The sequence below is a fragment of the Diceros bicornis genome, chromosome 15 (assembly GCF_020826845.1).
Source record: "Diceros bicornis minor isolate mBicDic1 chromosome 15, mDicBic1.mat.cur, whole genome shotgun sequence".
NCBI lineage: Eukaryota > Metazoa > Chordata > Mammalia > Perissodactyla > Rhinocerotidae > Diceros > Diceros bicornis.
In genome coordinates this window covers 23835931-23858010 of record NC_080754.1, presented here as the reverse complement: position 1 = coordinate 23858010, position 22080 = coordinate 23835931, and the positions used below count along the sequence as shown (strand labels likewise).

Sequence of the window (22080 nt, the reverse complement as noted above, 5' to 3'; positions counted from 1 at the left end):
TCTGGTTCACTAGTATGTTCTTTTTCTTTTCTAGCTTATACATATTTTTAATTCCATGGATTTCAGTTTATGTCAAACTATGGTTGTAGTTTTCCAACTTTTATTTAAAAGCAGGAGCACCCTTTCTTCAAACCTAAATAAAGTAGAGCAGAGCTGTTTGTTGAAAGGCAGAGGCTTTGCTGCTCCTCCCAGGCCTCTGAGGGGGTGCCAGGGAGCCTGGTTTGAGAACTACTGGACCAGATGGTAGTTATGGGTCAGTTGTTGACTTGGGTATGCTCAATCCACAGAACCGAGCGTAAGGAGAGCCAAGTCCAGAGCTCTGTGCTGGTCTCTGTTTTAAGGTTCATTACCCTTAGGAGTTCATGACTTTCGGTGGTATAGCAAAAGTCTTCAATAGATATGCTTTTCAAAAGATGTGCTGTGCTGCCCCCACCTGGAGACTCTGATTTAGCAGGTATGAACTAAGACTGGCATCTATAGTTTTAAACTGTACTAACCTAGGAAAAGGCTTCTTTTACGTGATCATTGAAGTGCAAAAAGTTAATATATTACTTATGTTGCGAAATGTTTGCTCTGCTTAGAGGAAAGATGGCTTTCTGGCTTCCTGAGTTGAACTTCAGAGATATTGGAAATATTTCTACTTTCATTACAGTCACTGTTCCTGCTGCCTGAAATACTCTTCCCCTAGAAAGCTGCATAATTATGGCTATAATTTATTGTCTGTCTCCACCCTCTAAAATATCAGCTTCATCTGGGTGGGCATTTTTGTCTGTTTTGTTCATTGATTCATCACAAGCTTCTAGAACATTGCCTGGCATGTTGTAGGCAGTCAGTAAATATATGTTGAATAACTACTATTAGTGAAATAATTCAGATATTTTATTGGTTAACAAGATTTCTTGGACTTCTCTGGAAACCTATCCTCTTCCATCTGTAGCATTTTCTATAAGAGAGTATTCCAAGGGCCAGAAAGCAGATGTGCAGCAACACTACCATACAGTGGAGTTGGTTGGTTCTTGATGGACTGTACCTTTATTTTCAAAACAGGATGTGATGTGGTCTGACTTCGGGTTTCCTGGAAGAAATGGACGGGAAAGTACGTTGTGGATCGGCTCCATGGGAGCCCATACACCGTGTCATCTGGACTCCTATGGTTGCAACTTAGTATTTCAGGTACAAGGAAGGTAATGCACAGGCGCATGCATGAGAGAGAGAGAGAGAGAGAGAGAGAGTGTGTGTGTGTGTGTGTGTGTGTGTGTGTGTTGCACAGGAAGAGGAGTGAGTATTGAGTGGGCAGCAGGACCGCAAGGTTTAGTCCCGGCTCCATCCTGTCAATCTGCTCATGACCAGGGTAGATCTCTTAACCTCTGGTTCAGTTTCCTCCTTTGTGAAATGAAGGGAACAGTTTAAATGGTGGTTTCCAGGAGTGTCTCTCAGCCTTGATCAGGATTGCCTTCACAAAGCGGATCCTAGAATTCCAGGATTCCACTCCCAGTTCAGCTATACGGTTGTCTGCTTAGCTCTTTTGTTTATATAAAAGTCTGCCTTTGTAGTTCTCAAACTTTTATTTAAAAGGAGAAACACCCTTTCTTCAAACCTAAATAAATAAGAATAGAGCAGTTTGTTGAAAGGAAGAGGCTTTGCTGCTACCTGCCGACCCTGAGGGGCTGCCAAGGAGCCTGGTTTGAGAACTCCTGGACCAGATGGTATTTATGGCTCCTTTCAACTCTAAATTGTAGTTTGTGCCCACATGCAGACACAATGCAGTATCTTATTACCTTAGGTCAATTTCTGTGGCCCCTAAGAGATACAAGGGCTAAGGCAGGCAATACTTTTGATAGTCCCTGGTTTCAGGAGTTATGTGAGAGTTAGTGTTTCTGTCACTTGGAGGACGTGGTCAGAATGTTTTATGTGCAGCCTTATTTTCTCCTAATTAATGATGCCCCAATCTCCTCTCCTGGCCTGTCAGGACGTTTACAAGGCAGCCCAGAGGAAAAAGTAGAAATGGCTGTCTGTGAGTTCTCAGACCCTTTAGACACGAAAACGATTGTGAGGATTATGAGATCCAAGCGAAACAGTGAATATGTATGTGAATAGATCTCACATGCGAAGTACTTTGAAAACTATAAAATGGTATAAGGTAGTCCACTCCTTGACTCAGCAAGTCTTCATTAAAGGGCCTTGAACTTCTCAGGTGCATTATTGCGCGCCGTGGATGCAACAGTGAATCAAGTGTGCATGGTCCCTGTACGTGTGGAGTTAATAGTCTGAACTTACACTTAGCAAGAGAGGGCATCCTTTTAAGTAGCTGCTTTCCATGTGTTCTGAATTGGGAAATAAGCCAGAGAAATTCTAGTTGGAAAAACATTACCAAAAAATACCTGGGTTCTTTCTGTGATATAAAATTAATATAGCTTTATGGGAACTTTGTAATAGAGCGTATTCTGGCCTCATCTAGCTCTGGAGTAATAAAATAACTATTCAGTAAACAGTCATTGAGTATCCTCCTGTGTACGTACTATGTGTTACAGTAGGAATCTGGAAGTGAATGAGGTGAGTGAACAAGACATCTCTGCCCTAAGAGAGTTCACAGCCAGCGTGCAGACAAGCCCACTAATAGCAGTGATATAAGGCAGAATGTACATGCTCTAGAGGAAGGTTTTATAGAGCTGGGAAACTGAAAAGTAGAAGAGAGAACATTCCTGTTGGAAGGATCAGGGAAGATTTGAGAGAGGAGCTGCCATTTGTGATGGGCTTTGATGAATGGGTAAGTGTTTAAAAGACACAGATGGAGGGGCCAAGGGACCAGCATAAGCAGAACCCTGGGAAAGCGTGGGGTGTGTAGATGACTCTGTGAGTCGTTGGGGTAAACTGTACATTGGAGACAGGGATTAGGCCAGAAAGCCAGGGTGGAGCCTGAGGGTCTTGACTGCCGGGCAAATACTGCTTATTCTCTGTTCTTTCGGCATGCGGAACCATGGATTTTTGAGCAGGGATGACATGATGATTGACTGCCTTTCCTGATTAATGAGAGGAGGGTGCATATATGTTACATTTTAAGCCAAGCAAAGCAAATTGTATGGGATGGTTATCGTTGTGTCTATTCCTTTGGGAAACACAGCTGTGGTGCAGGAGAAGGACCTGGGACCTGGAGAGGTCAGGAGATCTGTGACCTAGTTCTGGGTCCACCACCAGCCACTAGCCCAGTGAATGGCACTGAGCGAGCACTGGGTCCCTCTTCCACCACTTTGAAAGTGAAATTAGACTGATGATCTCTTAAGAGCCCTTCCAGCTCTAACATTCTAAACATACTGAATGCTGAAAACTGCTCCCAAACTTGTCATAGGTACAGTGGAATGGAGCAGCTTTGTCATTTCTAAGGCAAAATAAGACTTGAGTCTGTACTTCTTAGTTTGAAAATAGCAGCCACCTGCTTCCCAGTTCTGAGAGGACACGATTGCTCCACTGTAACTCCAGGAGGTCACTGGAGGGTGTGAGGGCTTTTCCAGAATCAGGTGGGTTTTTTTTCTTCCTTTCTCTTTCCTTCCCCATCTGTGTATTTCTGTGGCTCTCTTTTTCTTCCCTTTTCACACTTCTCCCTCCTTACCCTCCCTCTATCAGCTTCAAAGTATGGGTGTGTCTGGTGTGTTTTGAGTTAAGATTTGTCACCTCTGTTTTTCAAAAATGTTTAAAGTGAGTGAAATGTTTTACAATGTTCTCTTTTTGAAAATTCCTGTATTATACTACTCTTGAGTGGTATGGCATCATTTATGCATTTGTCTTCCTTAATGGATTAACTTAACAGATGTTTAACTTGAGGAGTTTATAGCCCAAATGAAGTCTGGAAACTATTTTGGATAGAACTATGGGTGGTTGCTGTGGATAAGAATACAGGTATTTGAAAGGGAGGGGCTTATTCTGGGTAGCTCTCGAGTCAGGGATAGAAACCATTTGTGAGGAGGCAGACTTTGATTAGAGATCAGAAAGAATAATTTTACAAACTAGATCCTGTCTCAGCAACAAAGGGGTTGCCTAGGGAGTCACGAACTGTCCACTGGTTGCCGTCCTTCCCCCACCAGGTGTCCTCAGAGGGGACTCCAGCCCTGAGTGAGGGGTGGGCCAGGTGACCACTGAGATTGCTCCTGTATTCCTTTATGGATTGAATTAAAATGAATAAAAATGAGCACTTAGCTGCTGCCTTCTTACCTGTTTTGTCTCAAGTTCAGTGTACTAACTCATATCTTATTTTTTTTTTTAATTAGGAAAAGATGGCATCTCTTTCCTCCTGAAGATACTCCTTTCCTTTATCCAACTAGAATCCCTTATGAAGAATCTAGTGTGTTTAGTAAAGTCAATGTTGTCAATCCTGATTTAAAACGTTTTCCTCAGTTCCAGAAAGCTCGAAGACATATGGTTACATTGAACCCAGGGCAGGTAATGTGGGCTTTAAAACATTGATGACCTGTTAGTGGACATACCAGCTGTAACTTCTCTCAAGTTCTCATGCCACGTGCCTCCCCACCAGTACAAATGAGAACGGTGGGGCTGGCCTGGTGGCATAGTGGTTGTTTGTGCACTCTGCTTTGGCGGCCTGGGGTTTGCAGGTTCAGATCCAGGGCATGGACCTATGCCCTGCGAGAATGGTTTCCCTCCCTGCTGCTCTGCTAGTGGAAGGTAGCTTCCCCACCTGTAGGCTTCACACACGTACTTCTCAGCCTCACAGGTCATGGAAAGGAAATGGGAGGAGGGAACACAGCTCTTCCTACTGGTGAAGAGGAGAATGGACTGTGGAGGAAGACAAGAACTCACAGTCATTTTTATTCACGTTAAGATTGGGTGTCAGGCCCGCCCGGTGGCACAAGCGGTTAAGTGCGCGTGCTCCGCTGCGGTGGCCCGGGGTTCACCGGTTCAGATCCCGGGTGTGCACCGAGGCACCACTTGTCAGGCCGTGCTGTGGCGGTGTCTCATGTAAAGTGGAGGAAGATGGGCACAGATGTTAGCCCAGGGCCGGTCTTCCTCGGCAGAAAAGAGGAGGATTGGCAAATGTTAGCTCAGGGCCGATCTTCCTCACACACACACAAAAAAAGATTGGGTGTCAAGGCGTGGGTACTTGAGCACCTCTGGAACATAATATCTGTTCAGCTGTGCTAGAACCCAGACACAGATACGCGGGTTGGACTGCATCCAGGTGGCGGGCCGACAGAGGCAGAATGAGCTGAGAGTGATTTGCGTGTAAGCAAGGACGGATGTTGCTTTTGTAACTGACCGTCTCTGAAACATTTCCAAAGGTACTTAGTGCTGCTACCCAAGGGGGAAAATTGCCTTTACAACATTGGCATCTGCTGTCTGCTATGTTATTAACAGTTTGAAAGGTTTTCTTAGTCTTTAAGGAGATTTTATTCCCTCAATCATCCTTCTTCCCTGCCTGTTTTTCTTCCTCTGCTCCCTTCTCACTGGCTCTTTTTCTTCTTACTTCACACTTGAGTACTCCAATTCGAACAATTTGACTTGACTAAGTTGCCTCATCCTGTGAACATTTTGTTTCTCCATTAATCAGTTGATGGACATTTGGGTTGTTTCTACTTTTTGGCTACTACGAGTAATGCTGTGGGGTATTTTTTTTTATTTCCCTTTCCTACAGCAATATTACTATAAATTCATTTGTATTCCTGTTTTTTTCTGGCAGCTTCAATTAGGGTGTGATTCTTTTGTTTTTTAAACAAGGACCTCTTTTTTTTTTTTTAAGGAAGATTGGCCCTGAGCTAACATCTATTGCCAATCTTCCTCTTTTTTTTCCCCTTTTTTTCTCGCTGAAGCCCCAGTATATAGCTGTATATCCTAGTTGTAAGTCGTTCTACTTCTTCTATGTGGGATGCTGCCTCAGCATGGCTTGATGAGTGGCGGGTAAGTCTGCGCCCAGGATCCGAACTGGCGAATCCTGGGCCGCCGAAGTGGAGCACGGGAACTTACCTGCTATGCCACCAGGCCGGCCCCTAGGATCTGATTCTGGTGTAAAAATAAAATGTCCTGTTCTTGTGCTAACCATTTTTTGTTTGGTTTTCAGGTTCTGTTTGTTCCCAGACACTGGTGGCATTATGTAGAATCCATTGATCCTGTCACTGTCAGTATAAACTCCTGGATTGAGCTGGTATTTTTTTTTTTTTAATAAATGTAATCTCTGCTTTTAAGATATACAAAACTTGTCTATAGAACTTGGTGATTAATTTTAACCAACACTCCAGTCTTCCTTTGTCTTGATATGCTATAATTTATGTGTTCTATGCTCTGCTGATGGATGTTTAGGTTGGAAATAGACTTCTTAGTGATGCGCTGTTCTCTTTCTTTGGAGGCACATAATGGGCCCTGACGTTGGCATGCAGGGTCTTCTCCCTTGACCAGTGTTGTTAGGAGAATTGCGTTGGGCCTGGGTGGATCTGCCTTATGTGTCCCATGTTGCCAGTCCCTTCCCACACCATCTGGGCTTGACACATCTGCTTCTTGGTTCAGGGTCCTCATTACTAATTGCAGAATTCTCAGTCCTGGCTTGCACATTTTCTCAAAGCGGAGTCTTTTAGTGCTAGGTTTTATCATTTTTTTTCTGCCAGAGGCCTCTTCCCTCCAATGTGCTATGCTTAATCCTGGTTGCCTGCTCTACTTGACAATTGAAATGGCTGCCATTACAGCCCAAGTCTGTCTCTTTAACCTGAGCCTTTGAGTGTGCCTATGCTCTCTTTAACTTGAGACCTTGATTGCATTTCTGCTCTCCTGTACCCAAAGCCTTGATTGCATCTCTCTTCTCTCTTTGGCAGCTACATCCTCCCCTCAGTCAGGCTTTTCTTATCCTTTGGTAATGGGAAGGCCCTTGGCATAGATGGAGCATAAGGAATACAGTCATGGGCCACATAATGACGTTTTGGCCAAAGGCGGACTGCATATACGACAGTGGTCCCATAAGATTGGTACCATATAGCCTAGATGTGTAATAGGTTATACCATCTAGGTTTATGTAAGTACACTCGATGATGTTCTCACAACCACGAAATCACCTAATGATGCATTTCTCAAAACACATCCCCGTTATTAAGCAACACATGACTGTACTATAACAGGAAGCTGTATTGTGTGGGCTTAGAGAAGAGTCATTTGTAGCCTTTGAGGATTAGGTGAGAGGTACGGCAGAAGAAATTCTGCTTGTAGCGTGGTGAATTGGATTTGGAGGCAATGTCAAGGTGTAGAGTCCATGGAGTCCACTTCTACTCCCAGTGCCAAAGGCTCATCTACGGTAACCCTGACGGATGCTTCTCCCCTCAAGGTGGCTCATCTGTTGTTAAACACCAGAGCTGTCATCTGCCTGCTTGTAACTGTACCCATTATTTCTGAAACTGTGCAGAATTTTTTTTTTTCAAATATTTGAGATACTTGCCATGAGTCCTCTTAATCTTTTTCTTTTCCAAGCTCAAAACCTCTGGTTTCTTTAACAATGTTTTTTATATGACTTTTTTTTTCAGACTCTTCACCATTCTGGTCGCAGATTTAAGTTAGGGCCTATACCTTTGAGAGCTGTCTAACAGAGATGGTTACTTAATCTCATCAAGCCTAAGTTTCTTCTCTTATAGAGCGGGGATTGCAATTGCACCCACTTCACTAGGGTGGTTGTGAGGCTTACATTAGGCAAAACATGTATAAGCATCTGATAGAATGCATGGCATATAGGAAGTATTTAAAAATAGAGGGGCCGGCCCCGTGGCTTAGCGGTTAAGTGCGTGTGCTCTGCTACTGGTGGCCCCGGGTTCAGAACCCCGGGCGCGCACCGACGCACCGCTTCTCCGGCCATGCTGAGGCGGTGTCCCACATACAGCAACTAGAAGGATGTGCAGCTATGACATACAACTATCGACTGGGGCTTTGGGGAGAAAAAGGGAAAAAAAGGAGGAGGATTGGCAATAGATGTTAGCTCAGAGCCGGTCTTCCTCAGCAAAAGGAGGAGGATTGGCATGGATGTTAGCTCAGGGCTGATCTTCCTCACAAAAAAAAAAAAAAAGAAATTGCTGTGAGGAGGAGGGAGGGCTGTTACATCAAGATTAACCCTCTTGACCTATACCACCAAAACTGAATACGAGTGGGCCTCATTGGGTGGAGGATAAAATTTCTGCCCTACATGACATAGATCCTAAATTTCTTCAGTGCTGCTTATAATATTGCATTCACTTTTGTAGTCATCTTATCTCACCTTAGGTTCCTCTTCAGCTCTAAAATATCCATGATCAGCAGCCATGTCAAATTGTCCTCCATCCTGAACCTCTCAAGATGGTTCTTTTAACACAACTAAATCCAGTACTTCAGTCATTTGTGTTAGTTTTCGTCATGTTGATTGGGTTGAACATTCCAGCTTGCCAAGATAATTTTGAATTTGAGTCTCATTTTTCCTTTTAGTGAAACTCCTTCAAGCTAGCCTCTGCCCTTTAGATATGTCCCCATTCATCTTTGAGTGTGTCCTTGCTTTCTGGTATAAGAAGATATCCCAGGATTACCTTGTGCTTTTCTCTGCCCTGAACTGGGGAGTCAATAATTTCTCGAAGTGGCCATGGTTCCTTTTAGTGGGAATGGTATTTAGAAACCAAGATCTGGGCTCTAAGCCTGCTCATTGCTACTGGCCTGTCACTGTTTCCAGACTTCAAGTGACGAAGCTAGAATGAGATATAAATAGATAGGTTGATAGATTATAGATAGATAGACAGGAAGGTATTCAAAGTTAACATTATAGGGTTTTTTCTTACTTGTTTCTGTATTTTTTTTTTTGTGAGGAAGATCAGCCCTGAGCTAACATCCATGCTAATCCTCCTCTTTCTGCTGAGGAAGACTGGCTCTGAGCTAACATCTATTGCCAGTCCTCCTCCTTTTTTTCCCCAAAGCCCCAGTAGATAGTTGTCTGTCATAGTTGCACACCTTCTAGTTGCTGTATGTGGGATGCGGCCTCAGCATGGCCAGAGAAGCGGCGCATCGGTGCGCGCCCGGGATCCTAACCCGGGCCACCATTAGCGGAGCGCGCACACTTAACTGCTAAGCCACGTCGCCAGCCCATTTCTGTATTTTTATCTCTTCTCTTACACTGAAAATCTGGGTCCTTAATAACAGTAACATTTTGAGTTATTAGCTTTATCCAGCAGTATATTTTTTAAGCTGTCAAATATACAGTTCCAGAATTCTAATACTAATATGACTAACTGTAATACTAATATGACTAACGAAAATTTAAGATTTCTTTGCAATCTTTTTTATCATTAGACTGTATCGCACTAATGAAGTATAAAGTACTGTGTTCAGAAGTCATTGTGAAGGAATTCTTTTCATTGTGGCTATGTTACTGATTTCAGTTAGGTTCATTTATTTCAGTTTGTTTTCAGTATTAGGATTTACTTTTTTTTCCCATTTTGATCTGATTTAATATTTTGAATATGTACAACATTTAACTTGTTAAAATTATATTAGAAGGTATACTCAGAGACATCTCTCTTTCGTCCCTGTCGCCTCTACTCCATTCCCCCATCCCCTATACGGATCCATTTTTATTCACTTCTTGTTCATCATTCCAATGTGTCTTCTTTGTAAATGTATATATAAGTAATTAAGTAAATGAATAAATATATTTATATATGTATGTATATCACATATATTTACTTATATGTGAATAAATATATAAACATTTATATATTTATGTATTTATATGCTTATTTATATTTGTTCATTTCCTCCCCTTTCTTACACAGAAAGTAATAAACTATTTATAGTGTTCTGTACCTTACTTTTTCACATAACAATAATATCCTGTATTTAACTACATAGTAGTACAGAGAAATCTTTTTTTTCCAACAGCTGTATACACCCCATTATATGGGTGCACCATTGTTTGTTCAGTAGTTCCCATATGGATGGCTGTTTGGGTTGTTTCCCATCTTTTGTTACAAATAACGCCAGTGAATAATATCGTGCATACGTTGTTTTACGTTTGTTAAAGTGCGTCTTCAGGGTAGAGTCTTAAAAGTGGGTTTGCCAAGTCACAGGGTAAGTGTATCCTTAATTTTGTTAGGTTTTGTCAAGTTTTACTTCACTGTGATTGTGCCATTTTGCATTTCCGTCAGTAGTATATGGGAGTGCCTCCTTTTTTCACAACCTCACCAATAGGATGCGTTGTTAAACTTTATTGCTTCTGGTTTTTGAATCATAGTTAGAAAGACTTTTCCTTCCTCCAGGTCATAAAGGAATTTACCTGTGTTTTCTTTTAGTATTTGGATTGTTTCATTTCTTTACGTTTAGCTCTGTTATCCATTTAGAGGTTTTACTAGTGTATGGGATAAGGTTGAGATCTAGTTTTATCTTTTACCAAATGACAATAGAATTGTCAAGGACATCATTTATTTTAAAGTGTCACCTTAGTTTAGGTCCCTAGCGACCTTACACGCTTGGGTCTGTTTCTTCCGTTGGTCTTGCTTCCTGTGCTTCCGTCACTTGCACCTTGTTTTATTTAGAGAGATCTCAGAGTATGCTTTTAATATGTGTAGGGCCAGTTTCTGTCATAGCTTTTCTTTTGCAGTGTTTCCCTGGCTCTTCTTGAATTTGTTTTGTCGTATGATCTTTAGAATCAACTTGTCTAGCTTCGGGGAAAAAAAAAGGTTGATGTTTTTATTCAATCCATATTAAATTTTATATGAACTTTATGATATTGAATTGCCCTGTGCAAGAATGAGGTACGTTTCTACTTGTTAAGTCTAGTTTTTTTTATTTCAGGAGTGTTTTAAAGTTTTCCTCATGTAGGATTTGCACATTTCTTTTTAAGGCTCATCCCTGGGTAATTCATCTTTTTTGCTGCTATGGTATGTAGGGTCTTCTCTTCCATTATATCATCTGACTGGATATTGTTTGTATATATGAAGGCTATTGACTTTTGTGTTAATTTGAATTATTTTATTGTTTATCATGATTTTTTATTGAATTTCTTGGGTTTTCAGGCATCTCTCAGATTACCTGAAAATTAAAATAGTTTTACCTCTTTTTTTCCGGTTTGTTTGCCTATAATTGTTTTCTTTTGTCTGCTTACATTGGCTAATATCTCCAATTCAATGATAAATAATAGAGGAGATAGGTGACATCCTTGTCTTGTTTTTGACTTCAGAGAGATTTCCTCAAGTGATTTCTCTTTAAGCAAAATGCTTTATCTGGAGCTGAGTTGTATATATGTTTTATCATGTTGAGTATATATCAGTTCATTACTTTGTTGTTTTTTAAAATCAGGAAAAGGCATTGAATTTTGTTGAATGCCTTTTAAGCACTGATGGAGATGGTCATATAATATTCCTTTTTAGTAAATATGTGGCATTCAAGTAAATGATGTTAATGAATTTCCTAATATTGATCCATACTTAATTTCTGGAACACATCCCACTTAATTGTGATGTATTTTTTTTAAATGTACTGTAGAATACTGTTTTTTCATATTTTATGTAGATTTGAATTTACATGGCTTCAAGAGCTTGAAAGCCTTCACCACGGTCTTTTTAGAAGCTTGTTATATACCGTCTGTTTAGTTGTCTCTTATAGAATTTTCCAAAGGATTGGTATCTTTGAGTATAACAGGCTCTGAGGTAATAAGTTTGGTCCCTAAGACTTGATGCTGATTTAAAGTGGATGCTTTCTGTCCTTCACCAGTCTAGGACTCCAGATTCTTCTTTAACTTCTTTCTGTGTATTTCACAGTTTGAAGACCATTCATTCTTTCTTGAAAAACTGGAGTGCAAACTGGGAGTCGAGTGATTCTGTCTTCCTCTTCATGTATTGCTTTTGTCATTGTCTCTTCAAGCACTGGACCATAATTCCTTCTGGTTGTCAAATTTAACTCCAAAAGCCCTTAGATTTTAAAGCCTACCATAACCATATAACTCAGGCTAACTCCAGGCTCTGGTATTCCTGTGATGAGTCACGTCGATTTGGAGAAAAGTAGAGATTCTCAACCTGTTCAGGTGGTGCAGTATTCATCCCTTCTCAGTTTCTCTGTTAAAGAAATGCAGATTCTGTCTGTTCTAATATATTCTAGGGGATAAAGTGTATTCTCAATTCTTCTCACTTGTGCCTTTTTCATCCTTTTCTCCTTTTTCTTTTGGTATTGAAATGTATTTATTTTATCAGTATTTTTTCCAAACTTTGTTTAAAAATATGTTTAATTTGTAAGGGCTTTCCTCTCACTCTCATATTTTTTCCATTATTATGTCTTTTATTGTATTTATACATATAAAAGAATATATATATAACATATTTGTAAGCTATAAAGAATAATATAATGAATACTAATGAAATCACCTAACCCCAAAACTAGCAAGTTAGCAACAACTTGCATCTGTGTTGTGCTCTTCCCCATCGCATCTGTTCCCTTCACTAGCCTCATTCTCTTGCTTAAACGAGAATTTTGTTACATCTTTATATGTCCCTGTAAAATATATTGTTTAGTTTGACATGTTTTTGAGCTTTATACAAATGAGATCATATTTAATGTAGTCTTCTGGTGCTTGCTTTTTTTTTTTAAATAATGGTTTTATTGAAATCCATTCACAGACTATACAGTTCACCCATTTAAAGTGTACGGTTCAGTAGTTTTTAGTGTATTCACAGAATTGTGCCACCATACCATAATCAATTTTAGAACATTTTCATCACCCTAAAAAGAAACCCTGTATCTATTAGTAGTTGTTCCCCCATTGTCCTCTCTAGCCACAGACAATCGCTAACCTATTTTCTGTCTCTACAGATTTACCAATTCTAGAATCATATAATATGTGGTCTTTTGTGGCTGGCGTCTTTCACTCAGCATAATGTTTTCAAGATTCGTCCATGTAGTAGCATGTGTCAGTGTTTCGTTCCTTTTCGTATGGCTGAAAAATACTCCATTGTATAGATAATACCACATTTTGTTTATCCACTCATCAGTTGGTGGACATTTGGTTTCTGTCTCCTTTTGGCTGTTATGAATAATGCTACTGTTAACATTTGTGTACAAGTTTTTGTGTAGACATCTGTTTTCATTTCTCGTGGGTATACACCTAGGAGTAGAATGGCTGGGTCACATAGTGTATTAGTCAGGGCAGGCCAGCAGGCTGGAAACTCAGACAAGGGTTGAAGTTCAGTCTGGAATCCGAAATCTGTAGGATAAGCTGGCAGGCTGGACACTCACTCAGGATTTCTGTTAAAGTGTTGAGGCAGAATCCCTTCTCTAGGAAACCTTAGTTTTTGCTCTTAAGGCCTTCAACTGATTGGATGAGGTCCACGCACATTATTGAGGATAATCTCCTTTACTTAAAGTCAACTGATTGTAAATGTCATCACATCTACAAAATATTTTCACAGCAGCATCTAGACTAGTGTTTGACCAAACAGCTGGGCACCACAGCCTAACTAAGTTGACTCATAGAATTAGCCATCACGTAAGGTAACTCTGTGTTTAACCTTTTGAGGAACTGCCAGGCTGTTTTTTAAAGCAGCCACACCATTTACATTCCCACCAGCAGTGTGTGAAGGTTCTGATTTCTCCACATCCTCACCAATGCTCATTATCTGTCTTTTTGATTACAGCCATCCTAGTGTGAGATGGCGTCTTATTGTGGGGATTTGCTTTTTTTATTTGATATTATGTTTCTAAGATTCACCTGTGTTGTCACGTGTAGCTGTTCATTCATTTTCACTGTGGTATAATATTCTCTTGTGTTAATGTACCGTAATTCATTGGTTCATTGTTCTATTTATGGATAACTGGGTTGTTTCCAATTTTTTGCTTTTATAAATAGAATATTCTTGTACACGTGTGCAAGAGTTTCCCTAGAGAATTTGTATGTATCTAGGAGTCAAATTGCTGGTCTGTAGGGTACGCAGTACTCAAGTTTACAAGATAATGCCAATACGTTTTCCAGACGGCTCTATGTTTGCACTCCCACCGTCAGTGTATAAGACTTCTGTCTGTCAATGCACATTTCTCCACCATTGGAATTATCAGACCCTCTTTTGCCAGTTTCATGGGTTTCTCAATTTACATTTCCCTGATTATTAATGAAGTTAAGCATATTTTCTTATGTTTATTAGTCATATGATTGCTTTTTTTTGAGATGCTTGTCTTCACATCTTTTGCACATTTTTAAAAATTGGGTCTACAGGTTCTTTATATATTCTGGATAGCAATCTCATATTAATTATATATGTTACAGACATTTGGTTTGTTTTTTTCCTTTATGGTGTTTTTTGATGAACAGAAATTGTTTATTTTAATGTAATTTGTTATTAATACTATAGTTTATAGTTATTGTATCTTAAAAAAAAAACAACCATATTTAGATGTTTAACCATCTCATTCTTGTGGCCAAGCGTGTTTATGATCATTTTTCTCCCATTCCTCAAACAATTAGCTTATCAAACTCTATACGGATTATTCTTCTGTGGGTAATACTTTTTAAAAAAATTTTAAACATGTCAGAGAGTGGAGAAGATTGGAAAAAATATCACAAGGTGGTTCTCACTTAATGCGTATGTATTGTAGACAGGATACATACTTAAATTTGATTGGTGAAATATTCTACAACTCTTCTAGATGGCAGATGATAGTGAATACATAAAAATTGTGATCTGCCAACAACATATTCATTCCTTCTGTAACAAAGTTTACATTAATGAAAGAACAGAATGCACAATTGAGAGAGACTCTACTCTCTGTTTTAAGCCATGAGACAGAGAGAAATGAGAAATTGTGTTTTTTTAATAAACTTAGGAAGAGGACCACCAAGCCCGGGTAGAAGAGGCAATCACCCGGACACTTGTGTGTGCCCTGAAGACTGCAGAGGATCCGCACAACACCAGAGCTTGGTTAAACCCGACCGAGGTAGGCTGCTTTTGGTTTTCGTCATGGCGGTTAGCTTCCTATGATAAATCAACCCTGGCTAGAACATTTGTCTTCCAGTATATGTAAGTGCGTACAACCATTTTAAAGGATTTTTCTTTTTCTTTAGGTAGAGGAAACATCCCATGAAGTCAATTGTCGCTACTTAAATGGAGCTGTTTCTGCCTTTTTTGATCATTTCAGAACATCTAGGGTAATAGAAATGCAAGCACTGACAACAAATGGAGAGTACGTGAAAAAAAAAGAATTAAATGTGCACAACCACGGGGAGGTGGGACAAACAGGTAGCCAGAACTTAACTCGCGGAACAGGGAAACAGGAGGCAGCAAGTCCCTTTGGCCCTGATCTGGTTCCTGTGATACCGAGTCCCGAAGAAGCTCCCTCAGAAAGAGGAGGCATATTTGAAAGTGATGGTAAAGACTTTGTCGGCAAAGACGGAGAACACTTTGGAAAATTGTATTGTACCCAGAGGCAACGAAGGCTGAGTAGAAGTGAGCATGCAGCTGTGGCACAAATTGCCTCACGTGGTGCTGCGGCCCCTTCTCAAACACTCATTTCTACAGATGACCTGCTGGACTGCTTGGTGAATCCACAGGTAACCAGGATAGTGGCGCAACTTTTGATACAAGGGAGAAATTTGTGATTCTAACAGAAAATGACTTTTTAAATAATATTTTAAAATATTTTTAAAGAGTACGATTTTTAAATAAAGGATGGAACAGCACAAGGTCAATTTGCACATGCTTGTCAATGTACTTGTTCTTACCTAGTTAAGTTTCAGTCTCCTGCCACCTTCTTGCATGCTTGTTGCTCTTTGGCCACACTGGCTCTTCGTTTTTTTTTTGTTTTTTTTTTTTGTGAGGAAGATCAGTCCTGAGCTAACATGTGATGCCAATCCTCCTTTTTTTTTTGCCAAGGAAGATTGGCCCTGGGCTAATATCCGTGCCCATCTCCTTCTACTTTATATGGGACGCCGCCACAGAATGGCTTGACAAGCAGTGTGTCAATACGCACCTGGGATCCGAACCTGTGAACTGCAGGCCACCGAAGCGGAGCACGCACACTTAACCGCTGCGCCACCAGGCTGGCCCCTGGCTCTTTGTTATCTGTAGGCCGTCTTCCCTCAGTGTCTTTGCCTTTCCTCTCCCATCCCATCCCTGCAGCCTATCTCAAATGTAAGCTCCAAGTGTTCTCACCAGGAAGTGATCTCGCCATCAGCCTCAAGCAGGGGTCAGCCTGCTGCTTGTTTTTGTAAATGAAGTTGCATCGGAACACGGCCACGCCATTCATCTACATACTGTCTGTGTTGGATTTAGGGTTATGGTGTAAGAATTGAGTAGTGACAGAGGCTGTATGGGCTGTGAAGCTGAAAATATTCACTATCTATCCCCTTACAGAAAGGCCAGCCCCTGGCCTGTTGCATCCTTTGGGTGGAGTCTAGCCTTGGTCTGAAGTGATGGCTCTTCTACCACCTGCAGAATTCTCACTGGTTAGCCCGTGTCCTCCAGAGCAGGACACAAACCAGGAGAGAAGTAGGCGGGGGTCCAATATGAGGCCTCCTTATGGAAGGAACTGGGGCATCTAGGAACACCAGTCCTGAGAATAAGAAGGACTGGATGCTGCTGACTCCTGAAACTGAGTAAAGCTTGGTTTAGTGAAATTGATCCCACTCTCATTTGCAAGAAGATCTGGGGATAATTATTATCATTACTGTGTAAGTAAGAATTTAGAAATTAGAAAAGCATATTGATCTCTGAGTAACCATTCATAAAACAAATACATAACAGAAAAGATACACAAAGTCACCTTTTAAGATGAATTGACTACTACAGGCCCCATCCTCCTCAGGCTTCAGACTGAGTATCAATAAATCCAAAGACAGCATCTGCCTTCCAGGAGAGAGAGGGAGGGAGGGAGGTGTTATGTGAACCTGTCCAGGAAAAGAAGAGTCTGAAGAACATCCTTCCGTGGCACCGTCTGCCCACTATATATTTACCTGTTTACTTGATAATTGTCCATCTCCCCAAGCAGAATGTCATTGCATGAGACTTTGGACTTGTTTTGATCATTGCTGCATTTGCAGAGCCTTGATCAGAGCCCAGCACTTGGTAGCTGCTTGTTAAATACTTAACTGAGCGGATCATAACAAGGAGGCCTTGTTGGCGATACTCCATCAAATACTTTGGGGCAGAGGATGGTGTGGCCGACGGTAAGGTGACCCAGAGTGGGAACATTCCGATATTGCAGGAATAGACGCATCTCTGTCTTCAGATGTTTTCTCTTTTATGTTTGCTACTCCTTTGAGCACTGTGTTTCAGGTTGCAGGTTGTAACCCAGAAGGGAGTCATATAATCAACTTAGTGGGTGAGACCAGCATTTTAAAAAAAAATGGAACAAAAGAGGTAATTTCAGTGAATTTCAATGAAGTAAGTATTATGCTGTGAAACTTGCCAGGAAAAATATTTTTTCAGGGTGAATATATTTCATAAAACTTTTCAGTTCTATCTGTGTGTGTACTGGGCCTGAGATAAAATGTATTTTTTTTTAACAGGCTTAATTCACTTGATGATGTTTTTCTCAGTATAGGCTGGGGTCAGAAAAATTTGAAAGCTCTTCTGAAACAAGGCGTTTAATTCAGTTACAGGTGATGGTCTTTGCCCTGCAGAGACCTGGGAAGAGAGTTAAGACATTGGTATGAATGGATTTCCCGGTGTAAAGAGATCCTGGCTAACTTCGAAGGGGGAGTGTGGGGGTGAGAAAAGATAGTGAAAGGGGGAGGCTGTCAGCCCCCAAGAGAGCTGGGTCCCATTTCATCCAGCATTTCTCAGATGACCATGCCTGAGTGAGTGAAATCAATTAGTAAATAAATACATTGACCCTCCAGAGGTCAAAGGGATTAAAGGATACAGGCTCAGCGTTACACCTAAAGGCACTATATCCAGTTATCAGGAGGGCAAACCTATCCAGTAGGCACAGTGGCTAGGGCCCATGAGCTTTTAGGGGGCCACAAAAATAGTTTCTTTTAAAGTAAAAAAAAAGGAATATAATCCAGCCTGGATTACATTCATGTTTATATCAATGCAGTTGAAAAGTATAGTTTTTAATACTTTTTATGGACTAAGGGGCCCACAAAGGCAGAACTGCCTCGGGGCCATGAAAGTCATAAGTGGCTCTGGGTATCAGGGATGTCAGAATCCTTTGAGGTGCTTCTGAAAATGCAGACTTCTAGGCACCACTCAAGCTAGAGAAGCTGACTCCTTTGGGATGGGCCAGAACTTGCCGGCTCAGCAAACACCTCAGGTGGTTCAAATACCAAAAAAGTTTAAGAATCTCTGGCCCTAGAGGAGACCACCAAGAACTATCACAGGCTCCAAGTGGGCTTGTTTTAGCAGGGGCTACTTGTTGGGGTCAATCTCCCCTTCAGATTTCTTGAACTAAACCTGTGCTGTGGCCTTTCTGTAACATTCAGCCGAATATTACTGAGACTCTGAGGGTCCCTTACTCCTGTCATTTCTAGTGTGGTCCTCTGTCAGCAGCGGCCTGTGTTTATCATCAGGCTCTCCTGTATTGGCCCTTAAGGATAAAGATATTTACCACAAAATGACATTTTCCAAGTATTTTATTCAAAAAGGAGTAAATGACATATTCCTTTAGATTGAAGATAACTGTCACATTTACTGACTGGATCATTCCACTTTGGTGCAATACACCCTGATATTCAGCCTTGCCCTGAGTTCACCAAACCACTGGAGAACAAGAGCAAATTAGAGAGCAGTCTCTCCTTTTTACTTCTTACATTCATTGTCAAGCCTGAGTTGAGATGGCAGTGGCTGGGAAGGCACTCACGAGTGATAAGGAGTCTTTGTCAATCCCTTTAAAAAACAAACAGCACCAACAGGAAAAATTTCAAGACATCCATGTTAATGAAACAGCATCTGTGGCCCTTTCAGCCTCCTCTATGTGAAGAGCAGGTGTTCCGGCAGCCAGGGGAGCGCCTTTATCCTCTTAGCAACTCTTGGCATCCAAGGGCACTGTCTGCACATGGGCATCAGCTCATGACGCTTGGCCTACAGGGCTTCCAATGAAGAGACTCTACAATAGAAACCAAAGCCAGAAGGAAAAAGCCAAGGGAATATGAGGGATTCACAGCTTGTCTGAGAAATTCCTGAATCAGTAACATTAATCTAGAGGCCATGTTCTGTAGTGGGAAGATCAAAGGGCTTGATGACACAGAGACTAAGATTCAGTTCCTGGTTCTGCGGCTGTTACCTAGGTGACCTCAGGCAAGGAAGTTTCTTGCACTCTGAGCATCAGTGTCCTCAGCTTTGAAATGGGGATATTACTCTTACCTCACAGGATTATTGGAGGAATAAAATAAATACTGTGTGTGAAAGTATCTATTATACTACCTGGTACAATCTAGATGCTCAATAAACAGTGTTTGAACCTGAAATTCACCTGGAGGAGTTAAAAAAAAACTTTCTTTACCATCCAATAGATACTGAGTCAGCAAATTAGCAGTACGCTTAATTCCTTTGGTTTATTTATGCACAAGGCTTTAAATCATTAAAAGCTAGGCTGTCAAGGAAAATGTGCTATTTAAAAACCTTAGAATTCATTTAATCTCAACACAGTAGAAGGGTTTCACGCTGAGGATGCAGCAGGCATTATCCCACTGTTTTCACTGGGCAAAAGGAAGATCAATGATCAGAAGTTAAAAGAAGGCAGGTTTGGGTTCAACATAAAAAGGACCAGTGGAGCCAGGATGCTGCACTGCACCACTCCATGGGGCACAGTTCACCTGGACCACGAACTAGACCACAGCCGCGGGACTGGGCCGGTGCAGCTGCACTGCAATCCCAGAGCCCGGACTGCAGCTGTCCCACGTGTCATGGGCTGGTTTGTGAAACCGAAGTTCCCTGTCATGGAATCTGTCCAATTTGAGGCCCAGCGACAATAAGTCAAGGGTGTTGAAGAGATGGTTACTACTTTGGGTAGGAGTCTGACTAGGCTTTTTCATTCTTAATTGGTTTATGAAACATTTATGGAGCACCCATTGTACATCAGGCACGGACCTGGGTCCAGGGATAAGGAAATGAGTAAGACACTATCCCTGCCCCCCCCCGCCCCGGGGAAGATAGCAGTCCCGCCCTCTTAGTCATACTGTGCTCCCCACAGCAATATGGTGTCCTGGTGTGATGCCAGCTGTCTCGTTCAGCAGCAGCTGAAATTGCATGGCTGTGCTCTCTGCTTTTAAGATGAATGCTATTCTCTCCTTTCTGCAAATACAAGGCTGTTCTTCAACAATGTGACGTCTACAGTTGTGGACACACAGTTGTAACTAAGTTATTTGATTTAAATTCTCAAATTTATTGCTCTCAAGATAGGTTCTTTCCAGTTACGAAATAGAAGCTGAAGAAAGTTCGATTTCAGTGCCAAGGATCCTTGGATCTTAGAAAAAGCTGTTAAGAGAAAAAAAATCTAAAACTTGTTTTACAACTAGATATGTATAGATGAATAATGTCTTCTATGAAGGATACCAAAATGTTATTGTCTAAAAGTAATGAGGTACTCTGGGTAAGCGTGGTAGTCATAAAATACCACAAATAAACTTGGATTTTGCACATGATCTGTGACAGTGTCATACAGGTCAGTGGGATTTTGAGGGTTCTTTGGAGGAGGCACAAGTAATCCCTGATGTCCATGTGTGTAGACTCCAGTAAGTACTCGCACATAATACATATGCTTTTTCCCATTTCTGTCTGGTCTGGAGTAAGTATTATGGGCTGAATAACTGGCATTGACAGCAAAATAGGTTCCCTTTCCAAATGCCGCAGCTGTGAGGAGAAAAACAAAACATTTTTAACAATTTCACTTTAGTCTGTAATTTGATGTGTTGACACAATATGCCAAATAATGTTAAAATAATGTTCAGTTCTTCTCTCTAAAGCCTCTATGAAAATTTTCTTTGTGTTTTCAATCAAAAAAATCATTCCTCCACCCCAGAGGGCCCGTCAATCCCTTTGGGAAGAAACATACTGAGGCCAACCTGAACCTCTGGCTGCAACATGGCCACCAATCATGAGGGAACAAAATGCAAGCCACACTGTCCCCAGCCAGTTTGGGTTCTCATGGCTGACACCTCGTTTGGAGCAGCCAGATTACTTGCTTCCTTACCATTCTTTCCAGCATAATTGCGATTAAAGCCATTTTGGTTTACATGTGGCAGTGAGTCAGCATCTGTCCCATGGAAGAGCTGCTTCTCATTTGTGACATGGCCATTCTTGGCGTCCATGGTAGTTTTCATTGTCTGGTAGCTATTCCAGAGATCTGGATTCTGGATCCTCTCAATCTGCAAATCCATCAGGAAAAATATTCTGTCAGTGCCAAGAGCCCTTGGCAAGACACGGCAAATGAAACATGACCACTGTTTTTTATAAGTAAAAATTACAATAAACAGGGGCTGGCCCAGTGGTGTAGTGGTTGGGTTCATGTGCTCCGCTTCAGCAGCTCTGGGTTCATGGTTTTGGATCCTGGGCACGGACCTACACAGGGCTCATCAAGCCATGCTGTGGCAGCATCCCATATACAAAATTGAGAAAGATTGGCAAAGATGTTAGTTCAGGAACAATCTTCCTCAAGCAAAGAGGAAGATTGGCAACAGATCTTAGCTCAGGGCCAATCTTCCTCACCAAAAAAAAAAAAAATTACAGTGAACAGCAAATTCAATGCCAGAGCGTAGCTTTCTGCATTCAGAAATGTTTTTAGATCTAGTGTTCACCAAAATAGTTCTTGGGAAAAATGTTAATTTAATTTTTAACATCTTTTATGTATCACATGACAGCAAACAGTGTTTAGGATCTGAAGTCCTCGTTATATGAACTTGGCCGACCAACCCTCTCCAACTCCTGCTTGTTACCTTCACTCTAACAACTGCTCCTCTTGCCGTCTACCTCACTTTGTCACTTTGTCTCTCTCCACCTCAGTCCTTCTGGGACACTGGTTTACCAGGTAATGTTCTAACAGTGGGAGAAGCACTAGAGTGTCTAGTCAGGAAGGAAATTAATTAATGAAAATTAATCTCTAATCCAGTTGGAAGAGTGGGGCATGAATGCTTGGGGGGAAGCAGATCTGGCTGCAGACCAAAGTGGC

The 22080-nt window shown here is 41.2% G+C and overlaps 2 protein-coding genes across 4 annotated transcripts in view; one reads left to right on the top strand and one right to left on the bottom strand.

Moving 5' to 3' along the window:
• Positions 1-15767, top strand: part of HSPBAP1 (HSPB1 associated protein 1) — a 54082-nt gene extending 38315 nt beyond the window's left edge. The window contains exons 4-8 of the mRNA XM_058555922.1: positions 1048-1184; positions 4263-4434; positions 6065-6148; positions 14800-14910; positions 15038-15767. Of these exons, the coding sequence (XP_058411905.1) occupies positions 1048-1184; positions 4263-4434; positions 6065-6148; positions 14800-14910; positions 15038-15571 (1038 nt within the window). The 3' untranslated portion in view covers positions 15572-15767. The remainder of the gene's footprint in view (positions 1-1047; positions 1185-4262; positions 4435-6064; positions 6149-14799; positions 14911-15037) is intronic.
• A 1737-nt stretch (positions 15768-17504) lies between these two features.
• The window catches only part of LOC131414779 (protein mono-ADP-ribosyltransferase PARP14-like), a 47283-nt gene continuing 42707 nt past the window's right edge, over positions 17505-22080 (bottom strand). The window contains exons 16-18 of one of the 3 annotated variants that reach the window (XR_009222228.1): positions 21106-21280; positions 18725-20765; positions 17505-17597 (exon numbers count right to left, since the gene is read on the bottom strand). Coding sequence is in view for 2 of the 3 variants with exons in the window: in XM_058555917.1 (XP_058411900.1) it covers positions 20476-20765; positions 21106-21280 (465 nt within the window). In the remaining variant the exon portion in view is untranslated. Of the gene's footprint in view, positions 17598-18529; positions 20766-21105; positions 21281-22080 lie in introns of those variants that run through there. The other 2 variants (XM_058555918.1, XM_058555917.1) reach the window with 2 other exon arrangements.